The sequence below is a fragment of the Saimiri boliviensis genome, chromosome 19, assembly GCF_048565385.1.
Source record: "Saimiri boliviensis isolate mSaiBol1 chromosome 19, mSaiBol1.pri, whole genome shotgun sequence".
Lineage (NCBI taxonomy): Eukaryota > Metazoa > Chordata > Mammalia > Primates > Cebidae > Saimiri > Saimiri boliviensis.
The window spans coordinates 35949357-35972849 of NC_133467.1; the positions used below are offsets into that span (position 1 = coordinate 35949357).

The following is a 23493-nucleotide window of genomic DNA, read 5'->3' on the forward strand; positions in this document are numbered from 1 at the left end:
ACGCACCGATGAGGAAGGCAGGCACGCGTGGGGGAAAGGATCCAGCGTGATGGAGTGACGGAGGCTCTCCCCCTGGAGGATGCGCCAACCCTGGAGTGAATCCGCCACCGCACTGATGTCGGAATCTGGGGCAGGCCGGGTTTCCAACCGCAGGACTTTAGTATTCCTTGACTGAGTCCATCTTAGTCAACTAAGTTAACTAGGTCAAGTCACGCTAAGTTAACGACTCCAGCCATTCTTAGAAGTATTTCACTGCAGGCTTTTTGTGTTCTATTTTTTCCTTCCCGACCTCCAGCAGTTGGGTAACAGTCCCCAGCATTGTGAATAAGTTATACGAGGTAATATTGATTTGTTGGGGTTTTTAAAAATTAAAAGTGTGATGAATGATTTATTGATAATTTGCCATTTACATTAATCACTGTCGTAAGTGGGAATCCTTTTAGGTGGTTTATAACTTTTAAGTGGGGTCTGTTAGTTTCCAAGCCTGATGGCTTTGTCTCTAGGCTGCAATGGGGTCTGCCACCTCCCATGCCCCCCACATCCCTCCCTATCACCCCATTTGCTTTGAGGTACAGGGCTGACAATCCAGGTGTAAACTTTTCAAGGTCAGCCTCTTACCAATGAACAGGCATTTGGGTACCTTCCTGGCTGAGGGGAGGGTGGTGCCCAAGCTGGCTCTGGGCCTTGGCCGTGGGCGGAGAGAACCGGGCCGCTGCTAGCTCTTCAGCCCTCCACTTCCCCTACAGCTCTCTGACTTTGTATTCCCCGGTTTGCATGTCTGACACCTCACTTGGCACATGATTTAGTACAGCTTTTCAATAGCCCGTTCTTTCTGGATTGACCTGTCTGTCTGCATTTGGAGAGGAAAGACTGGCTTCCAGGTGTTTGTGGTGAGAATGCTCCTGAGTGCAGGGGTTTGGGGTTAGGGGCTTCCTGCTCCTGGCACAGAACTGAGGACGACAGCCAAAGGAGCTCCCCTTTTTCTGGCTAGGAAATGAAAAGGGTGGGAAAATACACACTAGAAGTTGCCCGAGACCTGGCTGAAGGAGAGCGTGGGTGCAGAGAAACTTACTTTCTGTTTTGCCAACACCTTCGGGATAGGAAAACAGAAAAAAAAAATTACACTTCTGTCTGTATCACAGGCAAGGGAAGGCAGTTCCGTTGAAACAGGGTGAAAAGGGCTTTGGAGCCCATATTGGCCATTCCCCTGCCTCTGGGTGGGCATTCTCTCCCACATGAACAGGACCAGATTTCATTTTGGAACCATTTCTCTGGGGCGGGGGGCGGGGAGGATCTTCCCTCTACTTCTCTCCCCCTTCCGTCTCTGTCCTTCATCAAGATTTGATAATCTCCCTAGACAAAATCCCTCTTGCTGTAGTTCGAATCTCTTAGGGACCAGTTAAACTGGAAGAAGGGATGGGCCATAACAGAACATGCAAATTCCCTTTCCTTTTAAAGAGAAATATGTCTCCTGGATATTACCTGATTAAAGCCATCGGCTTGCTGTTACTGTTGTGGGATTACACTTGGTGAGGAGGGCTGTCAACACCTTGTGGAGCCTGTATGGGGAGGACAGGCCCCACCTGTTTCCAGTGGAACATTCTGGTTCCTGTTGTTACTCTGTGTTTACAGAATGGGCTGCACGAAGAGCCCACCTCCTTCTGTCACGGTGGAAAGGCTCGTTAATATGATCCCAGTTATCGGGAAGAGGAGCTGGCGTGGTTGTCGGAACATGGCAGCGGGAGGGGGACCCAGAGGGTCTAAACCACCCCAGGGTGCTGCGTGACCACCTGAGCCTCTGCAAAGCAGCATCGTGGCGCTTTGTTCCCTTCCAAGTTTCCCACAGTGAATGCCACCCATTTTTACCACAGTGGGAACGGGATTTATGCTTCCACCCACGCTCGGTTCTGAACTCTCTATGGCTTTGGCCCTCGTTGGTCATGAAACAGGTGTCACCTGCTACTCTGACTTGGCTTTTCTTGCAATTACATGGTTTCCTTTGCTACCTTCCTGGCCAGTGGAAGCAGAAGGATGCTTTTATAATGCAGGGTATTATAGATGGGTTGGCAGATGAGGTGATTTCTGAGGGCCTGGTACCATGCCCAAAGAAACGTGAGTCAGCTCTCAGAGGAGGTTTGATTTTTCCTTCCAAATTCATGCAAACAGCAGTGAAGTTTAAAAGATCCTCAAATGGATTATAAGCCATTCATTTGGCAACAGAGGAGCACAACTGTCAAAAAGCTCAGGTGCTTTCATCCATGGGGGAGGCACGGAGTCACTCTCAAGTTGGACGGGGCTTCAAGCGATTTCTAGAATTAACATCAGGGCCGTTTGTTCCCCTTCGAGGTTCCTTTGAGGAATGGGTGAAAGCCACCTCTTCTTGACCACAACAGTGACTGGTTTTATTTTCGTCCTGTCTTCCTCCTCCTCATTCTCAGTTCTCGAGGCTTTTATTGTTTTTGGTTTTAGCCAAGCTGGGCTGGTTGCTCACTCTCTGGTGTGCAGAGCTTCTAGAAGTGTTAGCCGCAGCCTGCGGGAGGCAGCAGATCACACGTCCCACCTGCCGAGCGGTCACGGGCAGATATCTGCTGAGCTCCCCTTGTGGCACCAGCTGCAAGAATGTACCTACCGGATATGGTCCCTGCCCTGCAAGAGCTGTCTTTTTGAAGAAAGAAAAAGGTGGTGGCGGGGGGTATGATACACATAATGTAAAATTTACCATCCTAGCATTTTTTTTTTTTTTTTTTTTTGAGATGGAGTCTTGCTCTGTCGCCCAGGCTGGAGTGCAGTGGCATGATCTTGACTCATTGCAACCTCCACCTCCTGGGTTCAAGTGATTCTTCTGCCTCAGCCTCCCTAGCAGCTGGGATTACAGGCACACACCACCATGCCTGGCTAATTTTTGTATTTTTAGTAGAGATGGGGTTTCACCATGTTGGCCAGGCTGGTCTCGAACTCCCGACCTCAGGTGATCCACTTGCGTCAGCTTCCCAAAGTGCTGGGATGAGCCACTACACCCAGCCTCATCCTAACCATTTTTAAGTGTATAGTTCAGTGATGTTGTTTAGTCACATTGTTGTGCAAATAATCTCCAGAACCCTTGTCGTCCTGCAAACTTGAAATTCTATACAGTAGGCCGGGCGCGGTGGCTCACACCTGTAATCCTAGCACTTTGGGAGGCCGAGGGGGGTGGATCACCTGAGGTCAGGAGTTCAAAACCAGCCTGGCCATCATGGTGAAACCCCATCTTTATAGAAAAAAAAAAAAAAGAAAGAAATTCTATACAGTATATACATGGGGATATGTTCCAAGACCCCTGGTGGATGCCTAAAACCACAGATGGTACAGAATCCTACAGACAGAGGTAGTTCCAGATTTAATGATGGTTTGTCTTAAGATTTGTTGACTTTATGATGGTGTGAAAGCAATACACATTCAGCAGGAACTGTACTTTGAATTTGATCCTTTCCTGGGCTCGTGGTATGCATCATGATACTCTTGTGATGTTGGGCAGTGGCGGAGAGTCCCAGTCAGCCCGTGATCACGAGGGTCAGCAACTGACACTCTACAGTTTACTGCGTTCAGTAAATCACATGAAATAGTCAATGCTTTATTATAAAACAGGCTTTGCGTTAGATGGTTTTGCTCAAATGTAGGCTAATGTAAGTATTCTGAGCACACAAGTCAGGCTAGGTTAAGCTGTGACGTTCAGTAGGTTAGGTGTATTAAATACATTTTCTACTTACAATATTTTCAATTTATGATGGGTTTATCAGGATGTGACCCATCATAAGTTAAGGAGTATCTGTAATGCTGTATTGAACATGGGTGTGCAAATATCCCTTTGAGACCCTGCTTTCAAAAGCCAGTGTTCTTGGCCAGGCACGGTGGTTCACACCTGTAATCCCAACACTTTGGGAGGCGGAGGCAGATGGATTACCTGAGGTCAGGAGTTTGAGACCAGCCTGGCAAATATATAGTGAAACCTCATTTCTCTTCTAAAAAATACAAAAAATTCACTGGGTGTGGTGGTGCATGCCTGTAGTCCCAGCCACTTGGGAAGCTGAGGCAGGAGAATTGCTTGAACCCAGGACGTGGAGGTTGCAGTGAGCTGAAATTGCACCACTGCACTCCCTCAGCCTCGGATACAGAGTGAGACACTCTCTCTCTCAAAAAAAGCAAGCGTTCTTAACCTGGGGCCCATGAACTCCCAGAAACTAGCTGCAATACGTGGTGTGTTCCTGTAAGTGCATCTTGTTCTAGGGAAAGTAAATTCATAGCGTGCATGGTTTTCAGTGGGGTTGGGATGCCAGGAGGGCTCAGTCTAGAGAGAAACAAAAGCAGCACCTCCTTCAGAAGCCCCCGAGGCCCCGCCTGTCCCCAGTGCCACTGTCTGGTGGCAGGGCAGGTGAGAAGGAGCAAGTCATTCACATCTTGGTTCCTGTCCCTGCTGTGCCCTTTACTACCTGGGTGACACTTGGCAGTTCAGCTGACGTCTAGGAGCCCTAGTTTTCAAATCTGTAAAATAGAAATAATGACATCTTCCTAGGATTGTTAGGAAGATTAAACTAGATTTAGCACAATGGTTAAAAGCATCAGGTGGTAGTCTGAATCATAATGTGCCCCGCCACCACCCTTCCAAAATATCCAGCTCCTGATCCCTGTGTGTCCTGGCAAAAGGGACTTTGCAGGATGTGGTTAAATGAAGGATCTTGAGATGGAGGAGAGTATCCTGGGTTATCCAGGTGGGATCTAAATGTAATCACAAGTGTCCTTGTGAAAAGGGAGGCAGAGGGAGATTTGACTACCGAAGAGGAAGCAGGACCCCTGATGGTGAAGCAGGAGGCTGGAGTCGGGGGAGAAAAGCCTTCGAGGCAGGGGAGGCAGGCCCCCTCTGCAGGCTGGAAAAGCAAGGAAGTGGGTTCCCCCGCCAGATCCTCCCGAAGGAGCCAGCCCTTGGGACAACCTCCACGTGAGTCTAATGAAACTGATTCCCCTGGAATGGCCTCTGGAGCTGTAGTGTAATAAATCTGTGTTGTTTTAAGTAATGTGTTACGGCAGCAGTAGGAAATTAATACACAGGGACCTGGGGTCAGACTGCCTGGGTTTGATCTGAGTAAACCACCTACCAGCTGTGTAACCTTGGGCAAGCCACTTCATCTCTTCATGCCTCAGTTTCCTCATCTTTCAATAATAAGGCTCAGCACGAAAGGGCTGCAATGAGGAGTGAAAAAGCCAATATTGGCAAGTCATTGAGAATAGCACCTGGGGCCTAGTTAGCGCTGTATAAGTATTTGTTAAATAAAAAAGCTAGAGGCACATGAAGGTGGTGGGCTCGCAGGATGCTGTGGGGTGACGCGAGTGGACGCTGACGGGTTTGGCAGCGTGGGGTGTGCTCCGTGGAGTCAGTTCGGGAAGGCAGGGGCGTATCTGGTGCCTCTCGGGGAGACTGTGGTAGTCTTCGTTAAAATGAAGCATGGATGCTTGGAGGAAGGAACCTCCGTTGTCTGCTTCACTGAATGCCTCACACCCTGCATTTCCCGGTGTTCCTTGAAACATTAATGGCTGCTACTTCCAAACAAGAGTCAAGAGTCCAGGTCAAATAAGTTTGAGAAACTGCATTTCAAAGCCGACCAGTTTTCTCTTCTTGAGAAGTTTTAGAAGCTTTAATATGCTAATGAGCCTGGTGAATCTCTGAGGAGCATTTCTCAAACATTGGGCCACTCTCCCGATTTGTATGGAGCTTCCAACATACACAGCGGGAACGCACTTCAGGGCAAGCCTGGATACCTGGGGCTGCCACGGAAGGTGTGTGAAGGTGGGACAGCCCCTCTGAGAGGCAGTGTTAGGGGCTTGTTGGCCTGACCTCAGAACTAACTAGAAAATGTAGCTACTGCTCCTGTCATTCATATCCCAGCGAGTCAGAAAGGGTTACCGACAGGCCCACCCATCCCTGTTACCTTCAGGGCCTGGGTCAGCCTCCAGTGGAGGCACCTAGACCCCGAGGCCCCAGACCCTAGCATGCGCCCTCTCTTGCCTCCCTCCCGACCCAGTCCGGTACCCTGAGGGCACTGTGGATGCCACAGCCTTCAGGTCTAAGCTTCATCCCGTCCCCTCCTCCAGCTGCCCTTGGGCCACTTCTCACGCTTAGGGATGTACCTACCAGCGCCCGTGGGAGGACAGATGGAGAAGGCGGTGGTGTGGGCCCTGGAAGCAGGCCCTGGGTGGACAGGACACTCTGGGGGTCTGGATATCCAAACGGGGGGTTAGAAGGTGAAGGCCGACAAGGCTTCTTGGCCCGGTGGGCTTCTGGCTCCAGGGGGTGGGATGTGGCTTGAGGAGGGGTCAGGCAGGCAATGCTAGTGTGGGGGACCCAGAGCCAGAGCCTCAGGTGTCTGGATCCAGGGCAGTACCCACGGGCATTAACCATGCAGCAGCTAAGACCCTGAATTGCAAATAGCGCCCCCAGTCACCAGACGGGCCCTTCCACAGGCGTATCTTTTTTTGCTTCTGTGCAACTCTAGGAGACCAAAGTTCTAAGCTCCTGGAGTGTCAGGAACTTGTGTCCCGATCTCCACTGTACCCCACGGGGCTTGGCACTGTACCTGGCATGCTGAGGCCAGGTCCAAGACGTGCTCTCACCAGCAGCAATTGCCGTGATGATCGTGGCATGCCCTGGCCCTGGCCCCGGCCCCTCCCTCCAAACGGAGGGCACAGTGGAGCAGGTTTCTGCTCTCAACCGTGGGGAGGACCACCCCTTCCCACAGGGACCCCAGGCCTCTGCCCTCAGCGGAGGGGGGGCAGGGCAGGCCACTGACTAGTGAAGCTTTCCGTGCCTACGATGGGAATACACATGGAGAGGTGGCCTTGAAATAAGTGCCTTTGTTTAATCTTCAATCTTCGTGCCCTGGAACGGTATTTTTCACAAGGCGGTTTAGTTAGAGGGGCTGTAGAACTGGTAATGAGGCTGGCCTTGGAGGGGAGCCTTGCGACGGAAGCTCAGCTGTGAACACTTCTAGCAGGGCTGTATTCATCAAATCCTGGGGGCTCCCGGGGGATTTGAAGCTCTACACAGAAAATTCTAGGGCAGGAAAAGACTTAGGTGATTATTTTTCCTCCAGGAATGGCCGTGCTTAAAACATAACCATTAGGCACAACGAGTGGCTTTCTCTGGGACAGCTCTTTTCAAAAATACTTTATTGGGTTTTTTTAAATTACAAAAGCAATATAGGCTCGTTTTAACACAGAGGTGTGTTCTAATTATCAAAAGGAAAAAAAAAAATCAATTGGTTCCCTGATTCCCGTCTCCCTGCATCCCCAGTGGCACCAGAGCTAGCAATTTGGTGTTTAGTTTAGCCAGAGGTGATTAACGCACCTTTTGTGTGTGCTTATGTAAATGCATCAACATGCATACACGTATATGGGCATTTTTGTTTTTATGTGTTGGTGTTTGCTTTTTTTAAAAAAAAGAGGAATCACACTAAACCCACTATGCTGGAAGTTTTCTCTTTTTACTTAGCAATATACCATGAACATTTTCTGAGTCAATACATATTGTCCCACCGCATTTTTAAAGCCAGCTACATCATGTTCCACAGTACGAGTACCATAATGTATTCAACTGTTTCTCTATTGATGTATGTTCAGGTTGTTTCCAGGGATTTTTTAAAAATTATAATAAGCAGTTCTTTTAAAAATATTCTTGGACTTCTTTCTCTATCTTGTGCATATGTTGCAAAAGACTCCTTTGCCTTGGGAGACTTATAAAAATGGTGAACAATTTAAAATGTTTCTTTACAGTCACATTGATATAGTTTTAACGCCTTAAGCCATTTATGTATTGGTTTGGGTGGACTGTATTTCCTGGGTGCTGTGCCTGGTACTGTGGCGGACAGTGACCAAGGAGACGTCTGTCCTCAGGGACCCCTGCTTTAGTGAGGGTGCTGACAGGCAGGTGGACAGGAACGCAGCTCAGGTGGGAGACGAAGAGGGAGGTTTCGGCCAGAATAGAAACTTAATAGACGAGAGTGTGGCCTCTTGGTTCAAATCCCATCTCCACCACTTAGTGGCTGTGAGGTCTGGGGGAAGGTTCACTCTTCTTATGAGGCTATGGTGAGACTCAGAAGTGTTAATATAAAGAAAAGTGGTTAGAGGGCCGGGTGTAGTGGCTCATGCCTGTAATCTCAGCACTTTGAGAGGCCGAGGCGGGCTGATCACATGAGGCTAGGAGTTTGAGACCAGCCTGGCCAACATTGCAAAACTCTGCCTCTACTGAAAATACAAGAAGTAGCTGGATGTGGTAGATCACGCCCGGTAATCTAGATACCCGGGAGGCTGAGGCAGGAGAACTGCTTGAACCCGGGAGGCAGAGGTTGCAGTGAGTTATGATCGTGCCACTGCACTCTAGCCTGGGGGACAGAGTAAGACTCTGCCTCAAAAAAAAAAAAAAAAAAAAAAAAAAAAGGAAAAAAGGAGAAAAAGAAAAAAGTGCTTAGGGTCCAGCCGGCAAGTTGGAAACACTAAATGGATTGCTGCTGTTTGAAGTGCTGCCCCTGCCACTGGGAAATCAGGAAAAGCTGCCCCTGAAGGGGTGACGGTGCAGCTGGCCCTTGAGAAGGCGTTGAAGGGCCTTTCAGTCGTTGGGGAGAAGCAAACACTCCCTGCCCACCACCAACGCCTGGTCCTGACCTCAGCTCTTCAGCAACCCAGGCTGTTCAAAGATCCAAAAACCTCTTTATTTTTAGTTGCTAAAAATATTTCCCAAGCCAGGGTTAGAGAATTTCTCCCTGAGTGGTAAACAGGTGACTTGAAACCAATCAGGGACCAGCAGCCTAGTGATGATGGTATTTCTCCCCTACCCCCAGAAATTCTGCAGATCCTTTCATGTGTCAAAAGGAAAGAAATGTATCAGAAACTTCCCGTTGAGAAAGCGATTCCTCTGACCCCAGACTTAGCAGATGCGCAGAAACCTTCGATTCCTGGATCTGCCAAAGCACACAGAGAACCAGAAACACCTACTGGTCTGGTCTGTCCTGGTCTGGGATAGGCAAATATCAGAGGTCAGCCCTACAAGCCCTCTTAGCGCAGCCTGGGGCAGCATACACAGTAGTCAGGAGAGTGGATTTGGAAGCTGCCTGCCCTGGCTTTAGAGCCGACGTCTGCCCCTTATTAACTGTGTGATCTTTAGTAAATTACTTAATCTCTTCGAGCCTCAGTTTCCCTGTCTGTAAAATAGAAATAAGAATACCTATCTCAGAACCCTGTTAAGGACTAAATGAGATGGTGCCTGTAAAGCACACAGCACAGGCCCTGGTGCACAGTGAGGCTGCAGCCCATGGCCCTGCTGTGATGGTTGTTGATAGAGGCCACCACCCGGCTCCCCTGGCTCCCCTGAAACGGTGGCTAGTGCTCCCCAACCGTCTGGCCATCTTTCCCCAGCTGCCATTTGGGGATTGGCTCTGTGACAAGCAGGGGGCACAGGGACTGGGGAATACTAGAGGAAGGCACCCAGCCCCACCTGGGCATGGGAAGGGGCAGCCTAGACCTGTGGAAGGGAGGGAAACTTGATCTGGAGGTCTCCAGTGAAGAAGCTGAGAAGAGGGAGCGGGTATATAGAAGATGGTACTGGTAACTTGGTTTGGCTGGAATGAGACTCCAGGTGTGGCAGACGATGGGGATGGAGGGACCAGCTGGTGTCAGGTGGGAAAAGGCCCTTTTGGCCAAGGGCAGCTAGGAGGTTGGACTTGATCTGAACACTCTGGGGTGCCACTGGAAGGTTCTAGAAGGAGAGGTGACATGATTTGGTTTGTATTTCAGAACATTCGCTCTGGCAGCAATGGAAAAGATGGCTGGGGTGGGGCACATGATGAGACCCAGGTGTGGCCACCGCAGCCCAAGCATTGGCTGGGGTCACTGGGCCTTACTGCTTCAAATAAAACTGGCACAAACCCCTACCCCACACAGGAGGAGACCCGGTCGGTGTCTATCCACTGGGCTCTGGGGGCTCAGGAGCTTCCATTGCTCTCGCGACAGCTCCTCTGGTGCCAAACTCCTGCTGAATTCTCCACCTCCATCCTGCCCTTAGTGACCCCGCTACGCACCTTTCCTGTCATTGCTCCTCAAGGGACCCGTGACCAAGGCCTCTGGGTTAGCCGACATTTCCGTGGATCTGGAGCAAGGGGAAGGGGTGAGGTGGTGGTGGCACAGCAGATAAGACAGCGCAGAACGCCACAGGCTCCTGAACGTCCAGTCTCAGCACTGTCCCTGTCTCACAGGTGGTGAGCAGCAGTCAGTCCTCAGTGGGCTCCGGCCTCCCCATCTCGTGGGACTGGCCCAAGATGCTGCTTAGCCCCCTCCCCTCTCCTTCCAGTCCCACAGTTCACAACCCCCACCTCCAGTGCTCCTTTTCATTTCTGGGGCACATACATTAAGCCCTGCACTGGTCTCTGACCCCACCCCAACTCTGTCCAGAGGAATCTTCTTCATTCGCAAACACGGTGGGGTGTGTAAGTAGGCCCCTAAACTACGAAGGTCTCTTCCTTGCTGGGGACCCGACTGCCAGTCTCCACAGACGCCTGTTTACTGGTGGGAAGAGGAGGAAGGGAAAGATGATAGACGGATACTCTGCCTCTGGAAATGAAAGCCATGGTCTTAGTTCCACAAACAGAGCCCAGTCTAGATTGCAGGTAACAATGTGGGTTTCTCAGGTGGTGTAGACGCCAGGGATGGAACCCAGTTTATTTTAATCATATATTGATTCTCTGGTCAGTAAAAATTCTTCTGAGAATGAGCATCGAAAGCGTGGGCTTGAATTTTCTTTAGGAGACAGCATAAAGCCAAAAATGGCCAGTCCCCAAAGAGAGGGCCTGCTTAGCAGGCTGGCAGATGAAAGGGCATGGGCCTTGGACCATGTAAAATGCTGCAGGCCCTGGGCCATTGATTCAACCTCTCTTGGTTTGCGTTGCTTCATCTGCTAAATGGGGGTATTACTTCCTTACAGGAACATTATGGGATTGCAGTGAAATGGTATATGCAAGATCGCCTGGCTTGGCCCACAGTCTGGCTTTCGGGTAATTTCGACACAAAGTAATAGCTATGAACTGAATCGTGTGTCCCCAGGACACATTTGTTGAGGCCCTAACCGCCACATAACTGCCCCGGAGATAGGGTCTGTAGGAGGTAATTAAGTTTAAATAGGGTCATAAGGGTGGGGCCTAAGCTTATAGGACTGCGGTTCAGGAGAAGAGAAAAAGAGACCTCTCTCCCTCTCTCTGCCGTGTGAGGACACAGTGAGATGGCGGCCACCTGCAGGCCGGGAAGAGAGCCCTGCCCGGAACCTGACTGTGCTGGCATCCTGCTCCCAGACTTCCAGCCTCCAGAACTGTGGAAAATACATTTCTGTTTTTTAGGTTACCCAGTCCATGGCAGTTTGTATTGGAGGCCCGCTGACCACCACAGGCACGTCGTTAACCTGCGGGCTGTCTTTCTTCAGAAGGTGGTGACCTAGCTCACATGGCCCTGGTGGGAGTTGGTCTGCGGTCTCCCTGTCCCTTGATGGAGCTCCTTCTGTGACCTCCAAGGTCCCAGTGACCTGGCTCCTACTACCGTCTTGGCCTCATTTGGTATCATCCCTCACTTCTTGCTCACATTGGTCTTTCTTTCCTCTCTCCAGCTCTCTAAGCTCCATCCTGCCTTGGGGTTTTTGCATATGCTGTCCCTTCTCTAACACACGCTTTTGCAAGGTTTGCTTTGGACTCAGAGGTCCCCTCCATAGAGAGCCCCGTCCTGGCTGGCTGTGACTTCTCTCCTTTCTTTGCCCTGTCTTATTCCTGGCAGGCAGCATTCTCTAAAATTAAATGGTTTACCTGTTTAATATCTGGGGCCTTGTCTACTTGTACTGCTGTATCCCTAGAGCTTACCAAGGATTGTCATTTAACAGGGGCTCAACTCATGCTTAATGAATGAATGAGTGGGTAAACTGATTAGGGCAAAGCTCCGGGCCTCTGCATCCAGCACATATTGAACCCCAAACGCCTTGATTTCCAGCACCACACCTCGTTTCTCATTACAACTAGAGACCAGCCAGTCCATCCAAGGGATTTCCAATCAAAGGGTTCTATGGAGAGCATGGGATCCACTACTGAGGTCTAGGCTGGAGAGGGAGGTGAGTGAGTTGATCTTTGGATGTTCTTCTTTGCCCTTTCAACTACAACAGCTCCGAATTTGTTTCCCATGTTGGGCATACATGCAAAATCTTATTAAAAGAAATAGCTTGGAGAAAATGGAAAACCACAAATTGGATCCAAGTCTTCACATGACACTGAAGAATCTGAGGTCCAGAGACTTGCCACACACAGATGGCCAGCGGTGCCATGCTCAGGGATCAAGAAATTCCCGCTATCTGAGTGAAACATAATGGCTTCCTCAACTGCTGGAGCCTGGCTTCCTTCCTGAGAACTGAGTACAGGGGAAAGGATTTATGATCACTACTGCTCTCTGTTAGTCCCAAACAAACTTCAGCCTCCATGATCCCCATAGGTGGTCATTACACACTGCAAGAGACCAAGGGCGAGCTCTGTGGATGCACTCAGGAAAAAGCCTGTCCTGGCCGGACCAAGGAGCCACTGTGGGGCATCACACACGGCCCAGGGAGCGGGGTGGCTTCAGATGACACAGAGCCAGCTAGCGCGGACCCCAGTGCCCTAAGCATCTTGTTGATGGTAGAATCATAGACTTTCCTGACAAGGTTCATTCAATGGCTGGCCTCTTTTAGAGCCACGTTTATTTATTTATTTTCTTCTTTTGAGACGGAGTCTTGCTCTGTCACCCGGGCTGGAGTGCAGTGGCTCGATCTCTGCTCATGCAACCTTCATCAGCGGGGTTCAAGCAGTTCTCCTACTTCAGCCTCCCAAGTAGCTGGGATTACAGGTGCCCACCGCCACACCCAGCTCATGTTTGCATTTTTAGTAGAAATAGGGTTTCCCCACATTGGCCAGGCTGGTCTCAAACTCCTGACCTCAGGTGATCCACCCGCCTCAGCCTCCCAAAGTGCTGGGATTACAGGTGTGAGCCACTGTGCCCGGCCTGGAGCCGTCTTTTTTCTACCTTTGCTTCCCACCCCCCGCCTTCCTCCCTTTCTTCCTCTAGTTCCGTGGAGCATTTGCTGACTGGAAATTTTATGAACCATTGCTGCAAACCCAGAAGTTCATTTTATCACTGGCAATCAGCTCCTGTCCTCAGGGAAACCTAATTAGGTACTACAGGACTTTTGATGTTGCTTCCATGGTAACCCCCCTAGTAATGGTGTCTATGCAGAATATACGCTCCAGGGTGTTTAAATTTATATATGTACATATATATATAATACAAAATACATTATATATATATAAATAATATATCCTAAGAAAATCTGTAATTTTTTCCTTTCGCTTTGTTTCTGTGTATATTTTTTTTAAAAGGTGGAAATTTTCCCTGAAGTTTTTTCCCACAGAGAGGGAATGGTACACAAAAAGGCTTTTGCCATTTTCTCTCCTTTAATTTAGAGAAATTCATAGTTGTGCCGGAATGAAAGTTTTTCAGGTTGGTCAGTGTTTAAGCAGGAATTTGCTCTCCTCCCTGATGGCTGAGAATTTTTTTTTTTTTTTTTTTTTGAGATGGAGTTTCGCTCTTGTTACCCAGGCTGGAGTGCAATGGCACGATCTCGGTTCACCGCAATCTCTGCCTCCTGGGTTCAGGCAATTCTCCTGCCTCAGCCTCCTGAGTAGCTGGGATTACAGGCGTGCGCCACCATGCCCAGCTAATTTTTTGTATTTTTAGTAGAGACGAGGTTTCACCATGTTGACCAGGATGGTCTCAATCTCTTGACCTCGTGATCCACCCGCCTCGATCTCCCAAAGTGCTGGGATTACAGGCTTGGGCCACTGTGCCTGGCCAGTGAGAACGTTTTAATGACATATTTTTCTTAAAAATCAGAAAGGTCTCAAGGCTTTCAAAATAGAATGGGGGAGAAATGAGTGAATCCAATGAATCGACTCTAAACTTATCCTTAAAAAAAGAAAAGGCAAGCTTCCCTGCGTGCCTGCCCCTCCACAGGAAGTGTGGGGAGGCCTCTCGGGCCTGAAGCTCGGGCTCTGCCATGTGGCCGCTGGAGGGACTGGGTGGTGTCCTCGTCCCCTGTCAAGGCAGCCTGTCTCAGGCCCTGCAGAGAGTGCAGCTGAACCATCCTGAGGTGGCAAGATGGCCTTCAGCACTGGCCTTGTGGTGAGCTGGCAATGACATCTTTGCTTGGTGAGACACTCTAACCAGGGAAAGCTCTGACCTGGACTCCCTGAGATGCAGGTGGCAAGGGGGAGGGCCTGTGACCTACCTGCATGCCACAGCTAAAAGCCAAGGGCTTCTGGAGAATCCCTGAATAACTGAAAATGCCTTCTTCACTGCCCCACGTTGGCCGTCCAGGGATAGGATGCCCATGCTGACCTCTTTGTTAGCCGCCAGCGAATCCGTTTACCCTCAGCATTTGCCAAGGCCCACTGTTCCCAGACTCCCTGCTGTTTCCCTCCAGTGCTGCCCCCCCTCCCCCAATTCATTCTGTTTTGCCTTTGTTCCCTGATTCATTCTACTGGTTGACTTCCTCACATCTGAGAAAACACTTTGTATGCAAAACAACTAAACTGCTCGCAAAACAACTTTTGTAATGCTCTGAGTTATTCTTTGATATCTGAAATGATGCGTCTGTCAGGGCAGTGGGGATGGGGAAGCTGGAACGGCCCTTGACCCTGATCTCCTCCCCATCCAGTCACCCAGTTGCTTGAGAAAGACTGGCCAGCAGACGTAACTGAGTGGAAATGGAAACATGGGGATGGGTGAGGGTTCCTTCTAGGGGCTGTGGCATAAGAATCTAAAAGGAAATGTTGGGCATGGTAGGCACATGGCCTGGCTTTTCTACTATGTGCCAAAGAAAAGAAATTGTTTTGTTATGTATTAGTTTTGTTGCATAACAAAGCACCTCAAAATATAATGGCTTGAAATAGTAACAATTTAGGTCCTGTTTCTGTGGGTCAGTAATTTGGGCTGGGCTCAGCTTGGTAGTTCTTCTGCTGGTCTCACCTGGGGTGAGCTCCTGCCATGCAGCTGGTCTAGGATGGCTTCTGATGCCTGGCAGCTAGTGCTGGCCGTAGGCTGGGGTGAAAGGGATAGTGAGGCCATGTGCCTATAGTGAGCCTCACGGCGCTGACATTTTTCAAACCCCTGCTGTATCACACTTTCTAATCTTCCACTGGTCAAAGCAAGGTACATGGCTAAGTTCAGACTGAAGGGCTTGAGAAATAGGCTGTACTGGCTGAGGGTGGTAGCTCACACGTGTAATCCCAGCACATTGGGAGGCTGAGGCGGGCGGATCACTGGAGGTCAGAAGTTCGAGACCAGCCTGGCCAACATGGTGAAACCCCATCTCTACTAAAAATACAAAAATTAGCCAAGTGTGGTTGTGGGTACCTGTTTTTCCAGCTACTTGGGAGGCTGAGGCAGGGGAATCACTTGAACCTGGGAGGCGGATCACACCATTGCACTCCAGCCTGGGTGACAAAAGCAAAACTCTGTCTCAAAACAAAAACAAAAACAAAAACAAAAACAAACAAACAAAAAAACAGAGAGAGAGAGAGAGAGAGAGAGAGAGAGAGAGAGAAATAGGCTATACTTCTTGCTTGGAGGAGAGGCAAAGCCACGTGTACAAAAGGAAGTGAATGGGATGGGAGGAATTTGTGGCCATTTCTGCAAGCTGCCTCCCGCTCCTGCATTTCTGATGCATGCCTTCCCGGCACTGCTGAAGCCCTCCCTAGCCCAAGAAGCTTTTCAGATGGCATCGGATTCATGCATCTCTTTTACTAGGGCTACTTGAGATTATTAACTGATTCAGGGGACATGCGTTTGATTCCTATTTATATACCCACAGTGGCCTAACCTTGTTGATGCTTACTAATTATTGTATTGAACTGAGCTGAGTTACCTCTCCTTTTTCTCTAATTACAAGCTCCTTAAAGGAAAGTTTGGAATCACTGTTGCATAAAGTCTCCCTCCCAGAGCTCTCAGAATTATACTAACAGGCTGAAAATCCTACAAGCTCTCAGAACCACCAGTTAAGTGAAGTGAGATTCAGCCTGGAGTCACTTCTGGACAGGGCAACTATCTGAGGAAAGAGTGGAGCTTTCGGGAGAGCAGAGACCATGGTACGGACACATTGCATCTTCAGGCCAGTCACACCCTCAGTGAGTGAAATCACTTTTTGAGGCTTAGGAGGCAGAAAGATTCAGTGACTCGGAGAATGTGGCTTTTCTTTCCCATTCAGGGAAGCCAGCGTGCAAGGAGCAAACCCATGCCTGGTCAGGAAGAGACTCGCTCGTCAGCCCTGGGCCTCTGCGGCTTCTTCTGCTCTGGGACAGCCCAGAACAGACCACTCAAGGTCCACGGTGCTCCCTGCCCCATGCCACACTCTGTCCATATCAGCTCAGTACTTTTCCAGAATCCATCAGAGGCCAACAGTCAAGCTGGTCTAGAATCAGGGCTGGACACTGGAGGCCGAGCCCAGGGGAGGACAGGCCTCTGTGGAGCCGCTTGCCCTCTCCCCCGTCCCCTCTGGTCCAGTGCTACTCAAGATCCTGCTTCCAGACTTGCTCTAGAACTTTCTAAGGCTTGGAGGTCACCTGGGACAGTTTATTCCAGGATGAACCACCCTTTGGGAATAAGAGGGTGTCCCTTCCCATGGTGTGAGATGAATTGTCAGGCCCCTTGTGAGTCACAGGCTTAGGAATGGATTTTCAACAGGAATTTCCATTCTGGGTGTTAACAAGGACCACGGGCAATCTGTCCCTTTCTTCATATGACACAGTCATCCGCCTACCCACCTCTTTATTCACCAAAATTCTACTGGCTGCCCACTCTGTGCCAGGCAACGTCTCAGGCATGGGAGGGGAGTGAGATGAGCCGGGCATAGTTCCTGTTCCTGGAGAGCTCAGGTGCACTGAGAACACAGCTGAGGCAGGAGACGCCATCGAGAGGGTCTGCACAGAACCACAGAATTATGGCTCTTTAGAGCAGGAGGCGCCTTGGGATTGTCTAGCTCTTTCCCTCAGCCCTCAGAGGAGGAAGCTGAGCCCAAGACAGGGAAGATTAGTCTAGGGGCAGACAGTAAGTGGGAATTATTAATTCACTAAAGAAAGAGTTATTGAACACCTACTAAGTGCTAAGACCTGGGCCAGGCTCTGGAGATGCCACACGGAACAGGAAAGACAGAGCCCTTGTCTCTTTGGAGCTCCAACTGTGACTGGGGGCGGGGGTGGGGGGATGCCCAACCCTGGTTACACTTTAGACTCACCTGGGGAGTCTTAAGAAAAACCCTATTGTCAGGGCTCCCCCCACCTCGCCCCCGGGGAAATTCTGATTGACTTGGCCTGGGGTGGGCCCGGCATGGGTATTTTTGAACAAGTTCTCCAAGTCCTTCCAATGGGCGATGTGAGTAGGTTGAGAACCACGGTTAAGGGGAGGGACAGCAGAAAGTCCAAAACACAAATCAATAATAATTGGGATTGTGCTTTGTTAGGAATGAATGGAATGCAGGGTGAGGAAACAGCAGGGTGGGGTATCTGCGAGGGATTCCAGGGGTCAGAAGGAAGAAAACACAGAGTGCCCTCACACAGGACAGCAACGGGGTCTTCTGGAACATGTCCCACCCTGCAGATGCATAAAACCCTGCAGTGAGCCCTGTCTAGCAGAGGCTTTTAATCTGCAACCTGAAAACTCTCCCCGTACCCCCTACTCAAAACACCCCCTCTTTATACACACTGTTTATGAGTGTCCTCCAGGCCAGCCATCTTAATAATCCCTCCTATTTTTAGAGTAGTTAGTGATGCACTGTCCGACTTTTTTTCTTTATTATTAGATCCTAACACTAACCCCACGAGGCAGGCAGGGCCAAGGTCAATATTCCCCTGTTGGAGAGGTGGAAGGAAGCTCGGAGCCGTCATGGAACGGCTTAAGATCACATGGCTCACAGCTGGATGTGGGAGACTTCAAGCTAGCTCTCTCACCTCCAGCTCCACTACCCCGTGTGGCCCCACCTTCGCTGCACCCGCAAGCTGCAACCGAGGCTGGGCACCTGAGAGGCAGCTGGGGACACCCCCTGGGGACCAGCACCCTTCTGTCGCACTGGGCAGAGCTGCCATCGCGATCTCCCCTTCAGGTCTGACAGCTTACAATCCCGCTCCTCATCAGGCAATCAAAGGAATCTGCTACTCGTTGCTTCCATTCCTGCCCAGAGTGAACCCAGTTACTATAGTAACGGGATGCGATTCTTTATTACAGAGTAGATGGTTTTAATTTTGTATTTGAAGAGTTTGGCCAGGCAGTCACGTTGCCATGGCTTGGCCTGTCGGGCGGGAGTCAGAAGCAGAGGGAACCCTTTGAGCAGCCATTAGGGCTTTCTAATTGCTGGGGAAACCTGTGTCTGGAAAAACCCAGGCTCAGCTGCACTGGGGATGGAGGAGGGTGAGTCTCCAGCTGGTGCTGTGCTGAGTACTGTCTCCTGTTCAGAGATGACAGCTCCCTGATTAGAACCACCAGGTGAGCCTCTCAGCCAGTTGCTCCCAAAGAGCCGTCTAGTTTCCCCTCAGGATCCCCAGGGGTGGTTGGGTGGGTGCGGGGCTGCTTAGAGCTGTTTTATGCAACCCTGAATCCCCTCCCACATCATTAAGGGCTGTCAACACATGTTTGTTGAATGACTGAATGAATGAGTGAATGAATGAACAAATGATCCTTTGTAGTTTATGAAGGCCTTTCAACCCATTGTCTCCTCTGTTTCCCATTATGGCTCTGTGGGGGTACAGAGCGGGGAGAAGGAGAAACTGAGGCTCGGCAGGTGAGAGGCTTGCCTCCTAGTGTTCCCTCTCCTGCCCACGGCTCTCAGGGCCCACTGAATTGCCTAGAATGTTCCCCTTGCTGCAGAAATATATCACAGGTAGGTGCTACAGGCAAGGCAAGCATCACTCACCCGACACCAGGCCTGGTACCATAGGTCCTCTCCTGGGTCCTCGGTTCCTCCTGAACTGCAAGGAAGGCAGCAAAGTGGAGAGAGAAAGCTGCTTGGTGACTAACTTTGAAACAGAGCAGAAGCTTCCTTTGGCCCATCAACGATGGACAGAATAAAGGGCCCGCCAGCAGATCTGGCTGTCACCTGTCCTAGCTCATCCACAAACATGATGCGATTCCCTGATCTCCCTGTGCAAGGGTGGAAAGGAGGCTTCGCTCGGCTTTTAGTCCCCACAAATCCATGCTGATCCAGTCTCCCTGTTACCTTTTTTTTTTTTTTTTTAAGGCAGTCTTGCTCCTGTCACCCAGGCTGGAGTGCAATGACATGATCTTGGCTCACTGCAATCTTTGCCTCCTGGCTTCAAGCGATTCTCCTGCCTCAGCCTCCTGAGTAGCTAGGATTACAGGCATGCACCACAACACCCAGCTAATTTTTGTATTTTTAGTAGAGGTGGGGTTTCACCACGTTGGCCAGGCTGGTCTTGAACTCCTGACCTTGGGTGATCCGCCCACATTGGCCTCCCAAAGTGCTGGGATTACAAGCGTGAGCCACCGCGCCCAGCTCTCTGTTACTCTTTCTGTGCTGAGGTTGTATTTCCAGGTTAAATAAAACCTCCACCCAACCCTTGCCCCAACATTAATTTCCCCTAACCCAGACTAGCTTCTTTCCAGCCTTGCAGCTCAGGCCTTCCCAGGATGCGTGCATGAGCTGCTCTCCCCGCCAGGAGGTGCTGATGCTGGCGCCCTTTTTCCTGAGCTCACGTTAGGCCACAGGACCCTGCCTTCCCCTCCTTAAAGGCAAACAGAGCAGCTTTGGAGAGCAGCAGCTTTCCGTAGCTGTCGGTGGAGCAGGCAGCATATGAGGCTGGGGTCTTGAGTGGCATGTGTTTGTGGATGAGCTGGGACAGGTGACAGCCAGATCTGCTGGCAGGCCAAGGGCCCAGTAGAGAGAGGACAGAGTGTGATGATAAATACTCCACTACCTCCCAGAAGTCAGGTGCACACACACACACAGCAGACCCACACTGAACACATGCCTGGATCTCAGGCCTCGTCCTCCAAGAATCCGACCATCCGAGCTGGAGAAGACCTTAGAGGCTCCTCATTTCAGTCTCGGATGAAGACTGAGGCCACAGAGGGGAAGGATGTGAAGCCCCTTTCACAGTCATCAAATGTGGTGGGACCCCACAGTGGGACTTGCCCAAGACAAAGGCTGGGCGCACAGCAGGTACTCAGTCAGTTCTAGTGTGAACAGGCATCCTCAGGATGTGACAGCAGGACGCATCTTCGTGAATGGTTAGGGCTGGAAGGGAGCTTAGATATCACTGAGCCCAACTGTCATTTTACAGGGAGACTGAGGCTACATCCATTAATAATGCTAAAAATAAGAATGGCTAATGGTGACATAGCATGCTGGGGGCTAGGCAGGATTCCACGCGTGTCATCTGTATGAACCCACTGCAGCCTCACAGCGACCTCTGTGCAGCAGCTATCATCATCGTCCCCAGCTGAGGTAACTGAGGCACAGGGAGGTTTGGTAACTTGCCCAGGACCACAGTGCCAGTAGCATTAGGATCAGGCAGTCCGGCTCCGGAGTCCGTGCCACGAACACTTCACTGCACCGCCTAAGAGCACGGTGCTGCCAGCAAACACTTGCTGCTCCTTCTCTGAGTGGGGAGGAGGAATCCGTGCCAGCCCTTGTGAGTTCACTCATGCAGGAAACATGACTTTTTCATCTTCACATCCCCTTCCAGGGCTCAGCTCAGCTCTGAAAGGGGCTCAGGGGTGTGTTTTTTTTTTTTTTTTGAGACGGAGTTTCGCTCTTGTTACCCAGGCTGGAGTGCAATGGCGCGATCTCGGCTCACCGCAACCTCCGCCTCCTGGGTTCAGGCAATTCTCCTGCCTCAGCCTCCTGAGTAGCTGGGACTACAGGCATATGCCACCATGCCCAGCTAATTTTTTGTATTTTTAGTAGAGACGGGGTTTCACCATGTTGACCAGGATGGTCTCGATCTCTTGACCTCGTGATCCACCCGCCTCGGCCTCCCAAAGTGCTGAGATTACAGGCTTGAGCCACCGCGCCCGGCAGGGATGTGTTTTTAATACAAATGAGTTGATCTTTCTCACCATCGTGAAACAGCCAATTTGGCACCTGTGTCCTGGAGGGGACCATGGAAGTGGCTCAACATAGAACACTTGTGGTCAGCAAAAAGGAGGGGTTGGTTCCCACACACCAAGCAGTTCTCCAGGGGACACTTGGCTGTGTGTCCTGCAGTGTGACTCCACCCTGGCTCTGCCTGCCTGGAGTGAGTGTTGGCTCCCCCAGGCTGAGGGCTCAGTCCCACCACGTTGGCCCCACTTCCGATGCCGGTCACCAGCCTCAGGTTATTTTACACCAAGTGGCTGTAAATCAGGGGTTCACAGGATGCCCTTCTCAGGCTTGACTGATTTTCTAGAGCAGCTCAGAGAACTCAGGGAAACACATTTACTGCTTTATTATAAAGGACTTTACAAAGGATTCAGATGAGCAGCCATATGGGAGCGAAGCAGAGGGCAGGGTGTGTGGGAAGGGGTGGAGCTTCCGTGCCCTCTCTGGGAACCCAACCCTCCAGGTGTCCAGGGACCTCCATGTGTCCAGCTGTCTGGAAGCTCATCAGAACACAGAGGAGAATGACAGACACTGAGGGTGGAGAGTGGGAGGGAGAGGAGCAGAAAAAATAACTATTGGGTACTAGGCTTAGTACCTGGGTGATAAAATAATCTGTACAACAAGGTTACCTCTGTGACACGCGTTTACCTATATAGCAAAGCTGCGCGTGCATCCCTGAACCTAAAATAGAAGTTAACAAAAACACTGCCTTTTTGGGATTTTATGGAAGCTTCATTACACAGACATAATTGATGTCATCATTGGCCATTGGTGATCAACTCAAGCTTCAGGTCCCTCTTGCCGCCCAGGGAGTTGGGGGGTGGGGCTGAAAGTTCCAACCTTCTCATCACCAGATTGGTTCCCCTGGCAACCAGTGCCCATCCTGAAGCTACCCTGGATTCCCACTCCCCACCCCAGACACTTACTGGTTTTCTTATTAGCAAACACAAGACACTTACACTTTGGAAATTCCTAGGGTTTTAGGTACTGTGCCTAAAGCAGGACGAAGACCAAATACATGATTCCTTATTATAAATCACTCTATCTCAGGAAGCGATTTGCAGAGGAGGAAAGTGAGGCCTAGAGAGTCAAAATGTCTCAGCCAGGGCCTCCCAGCCGGACCTGAATCCGGGCTTCCTACTCCCCATCCAGGGCTCTTGCCACACAGCGAGGCCTCTAAAGAGCATGCTGAGGTGGTCAGGCTGACCCAAGCCCGGGAGCCTGCCCCATCTGTCCTGCCTGGGCCCTGCTGTGTGCTTCCTGGTCCTGGCCACACTAACAGACTCTCTGCTCCCACCAGCTGTTCGTGATTGACAATGGCGCAGATGACTGGCGGATAGCCATGACCTACGAGCGCATCCTCTACATCAGCCTGGAAATGCTGGTGTGTGCCATCCACCCCATTCCTGGCGAGTACAAGTTCTTCTGGACAGCGCGCCTGGCCTTCTCCTACACACCCTCCCGGGCGGAGGCCGACGTGGACATCATCCTGTCTATCCCCATGTTCTTGCGCCTGTACCTGATCGCCCGAGTCATGCTGCTGCATAGCAAGCTCTTCACTGATGCCTCATCCCGCAGCATCGGGGCCCTCAACAAGATCAACTTCAACACCCGCTTCGTCATGAAGACACTCATGACCATCTGCCCCGGCACTGTGCTGCTCGTGTTCAGTATCTCTCTGTGGATCATTGCTGCCTGGACCGTCCGTGTCTGTGAAAGGTAGTCCACCTGGGGCCTTCTGAGTGCAAAGCCTGTGCTGGGACAGGGAAGGGAGGAGGAGCAGGGGTCCAGGGGGTATGTGGTCTGATGGAGGAGACAGGCATGTACCCAGACACCTGGAAGGAGACAGTGGGAAAGTGGGGAGTGCTGAGTTGGGTTGAGCATGAGCTGGAATTGCAGCATTGGAACCAAGGTAAGGTGGGAAAAAGGCAGAGAATTTTCCTGATTTTCTGTTCCCTCTTTGCAAACCAATATATCAGAGCATTTTGGTTACATCATTAATGCACACATACCACATGACAATTTCTCCCTCTTGGGAATTAACAATGCTTATTAGCATTTTAAAGGCTCTGAGAAGTCCTGCAGTAATGAAACCAGTTTATTTTTGTTTAGTTCAGACTTTCTCAATTGTGTTTGCCCGCAAATCCTTTTTATTATAAAGCGCTATTGGTACCTTGCTACTCAAAAGTTTAGTTCACAGACCAGCAGCATTGGCATCACTGGGAACTTGCCAAAATTCCCGGAATCTCAGGCCTTAGTCTAGAATG

General features: G+C 50.5%; 1 protein-coding gene across 2 annotated transcripts in view; it reads left to right on the top strand.

Moving 5' to 3' along the window:
* KCNN3 (potassium calcium-activated channel subfamily N member 3) overlaps positions 1-23493 on the top strand; it is a 182828-nt gene that overhangs the window by 81663 nt on the left and 77672 nt on the right. For both annotated transcript variants that reach the window (XM_010348370.3, XM_039459988.2), the window contains exon 3: positions 22527-22945. In XM_010348370.3, the coding sequence (XP_010346672.2) occupies positions 22527-22945 (419 nt within the window). The remainder of the gene's footprint in view (positions 1-22526; positions 22946-23493) is intronic.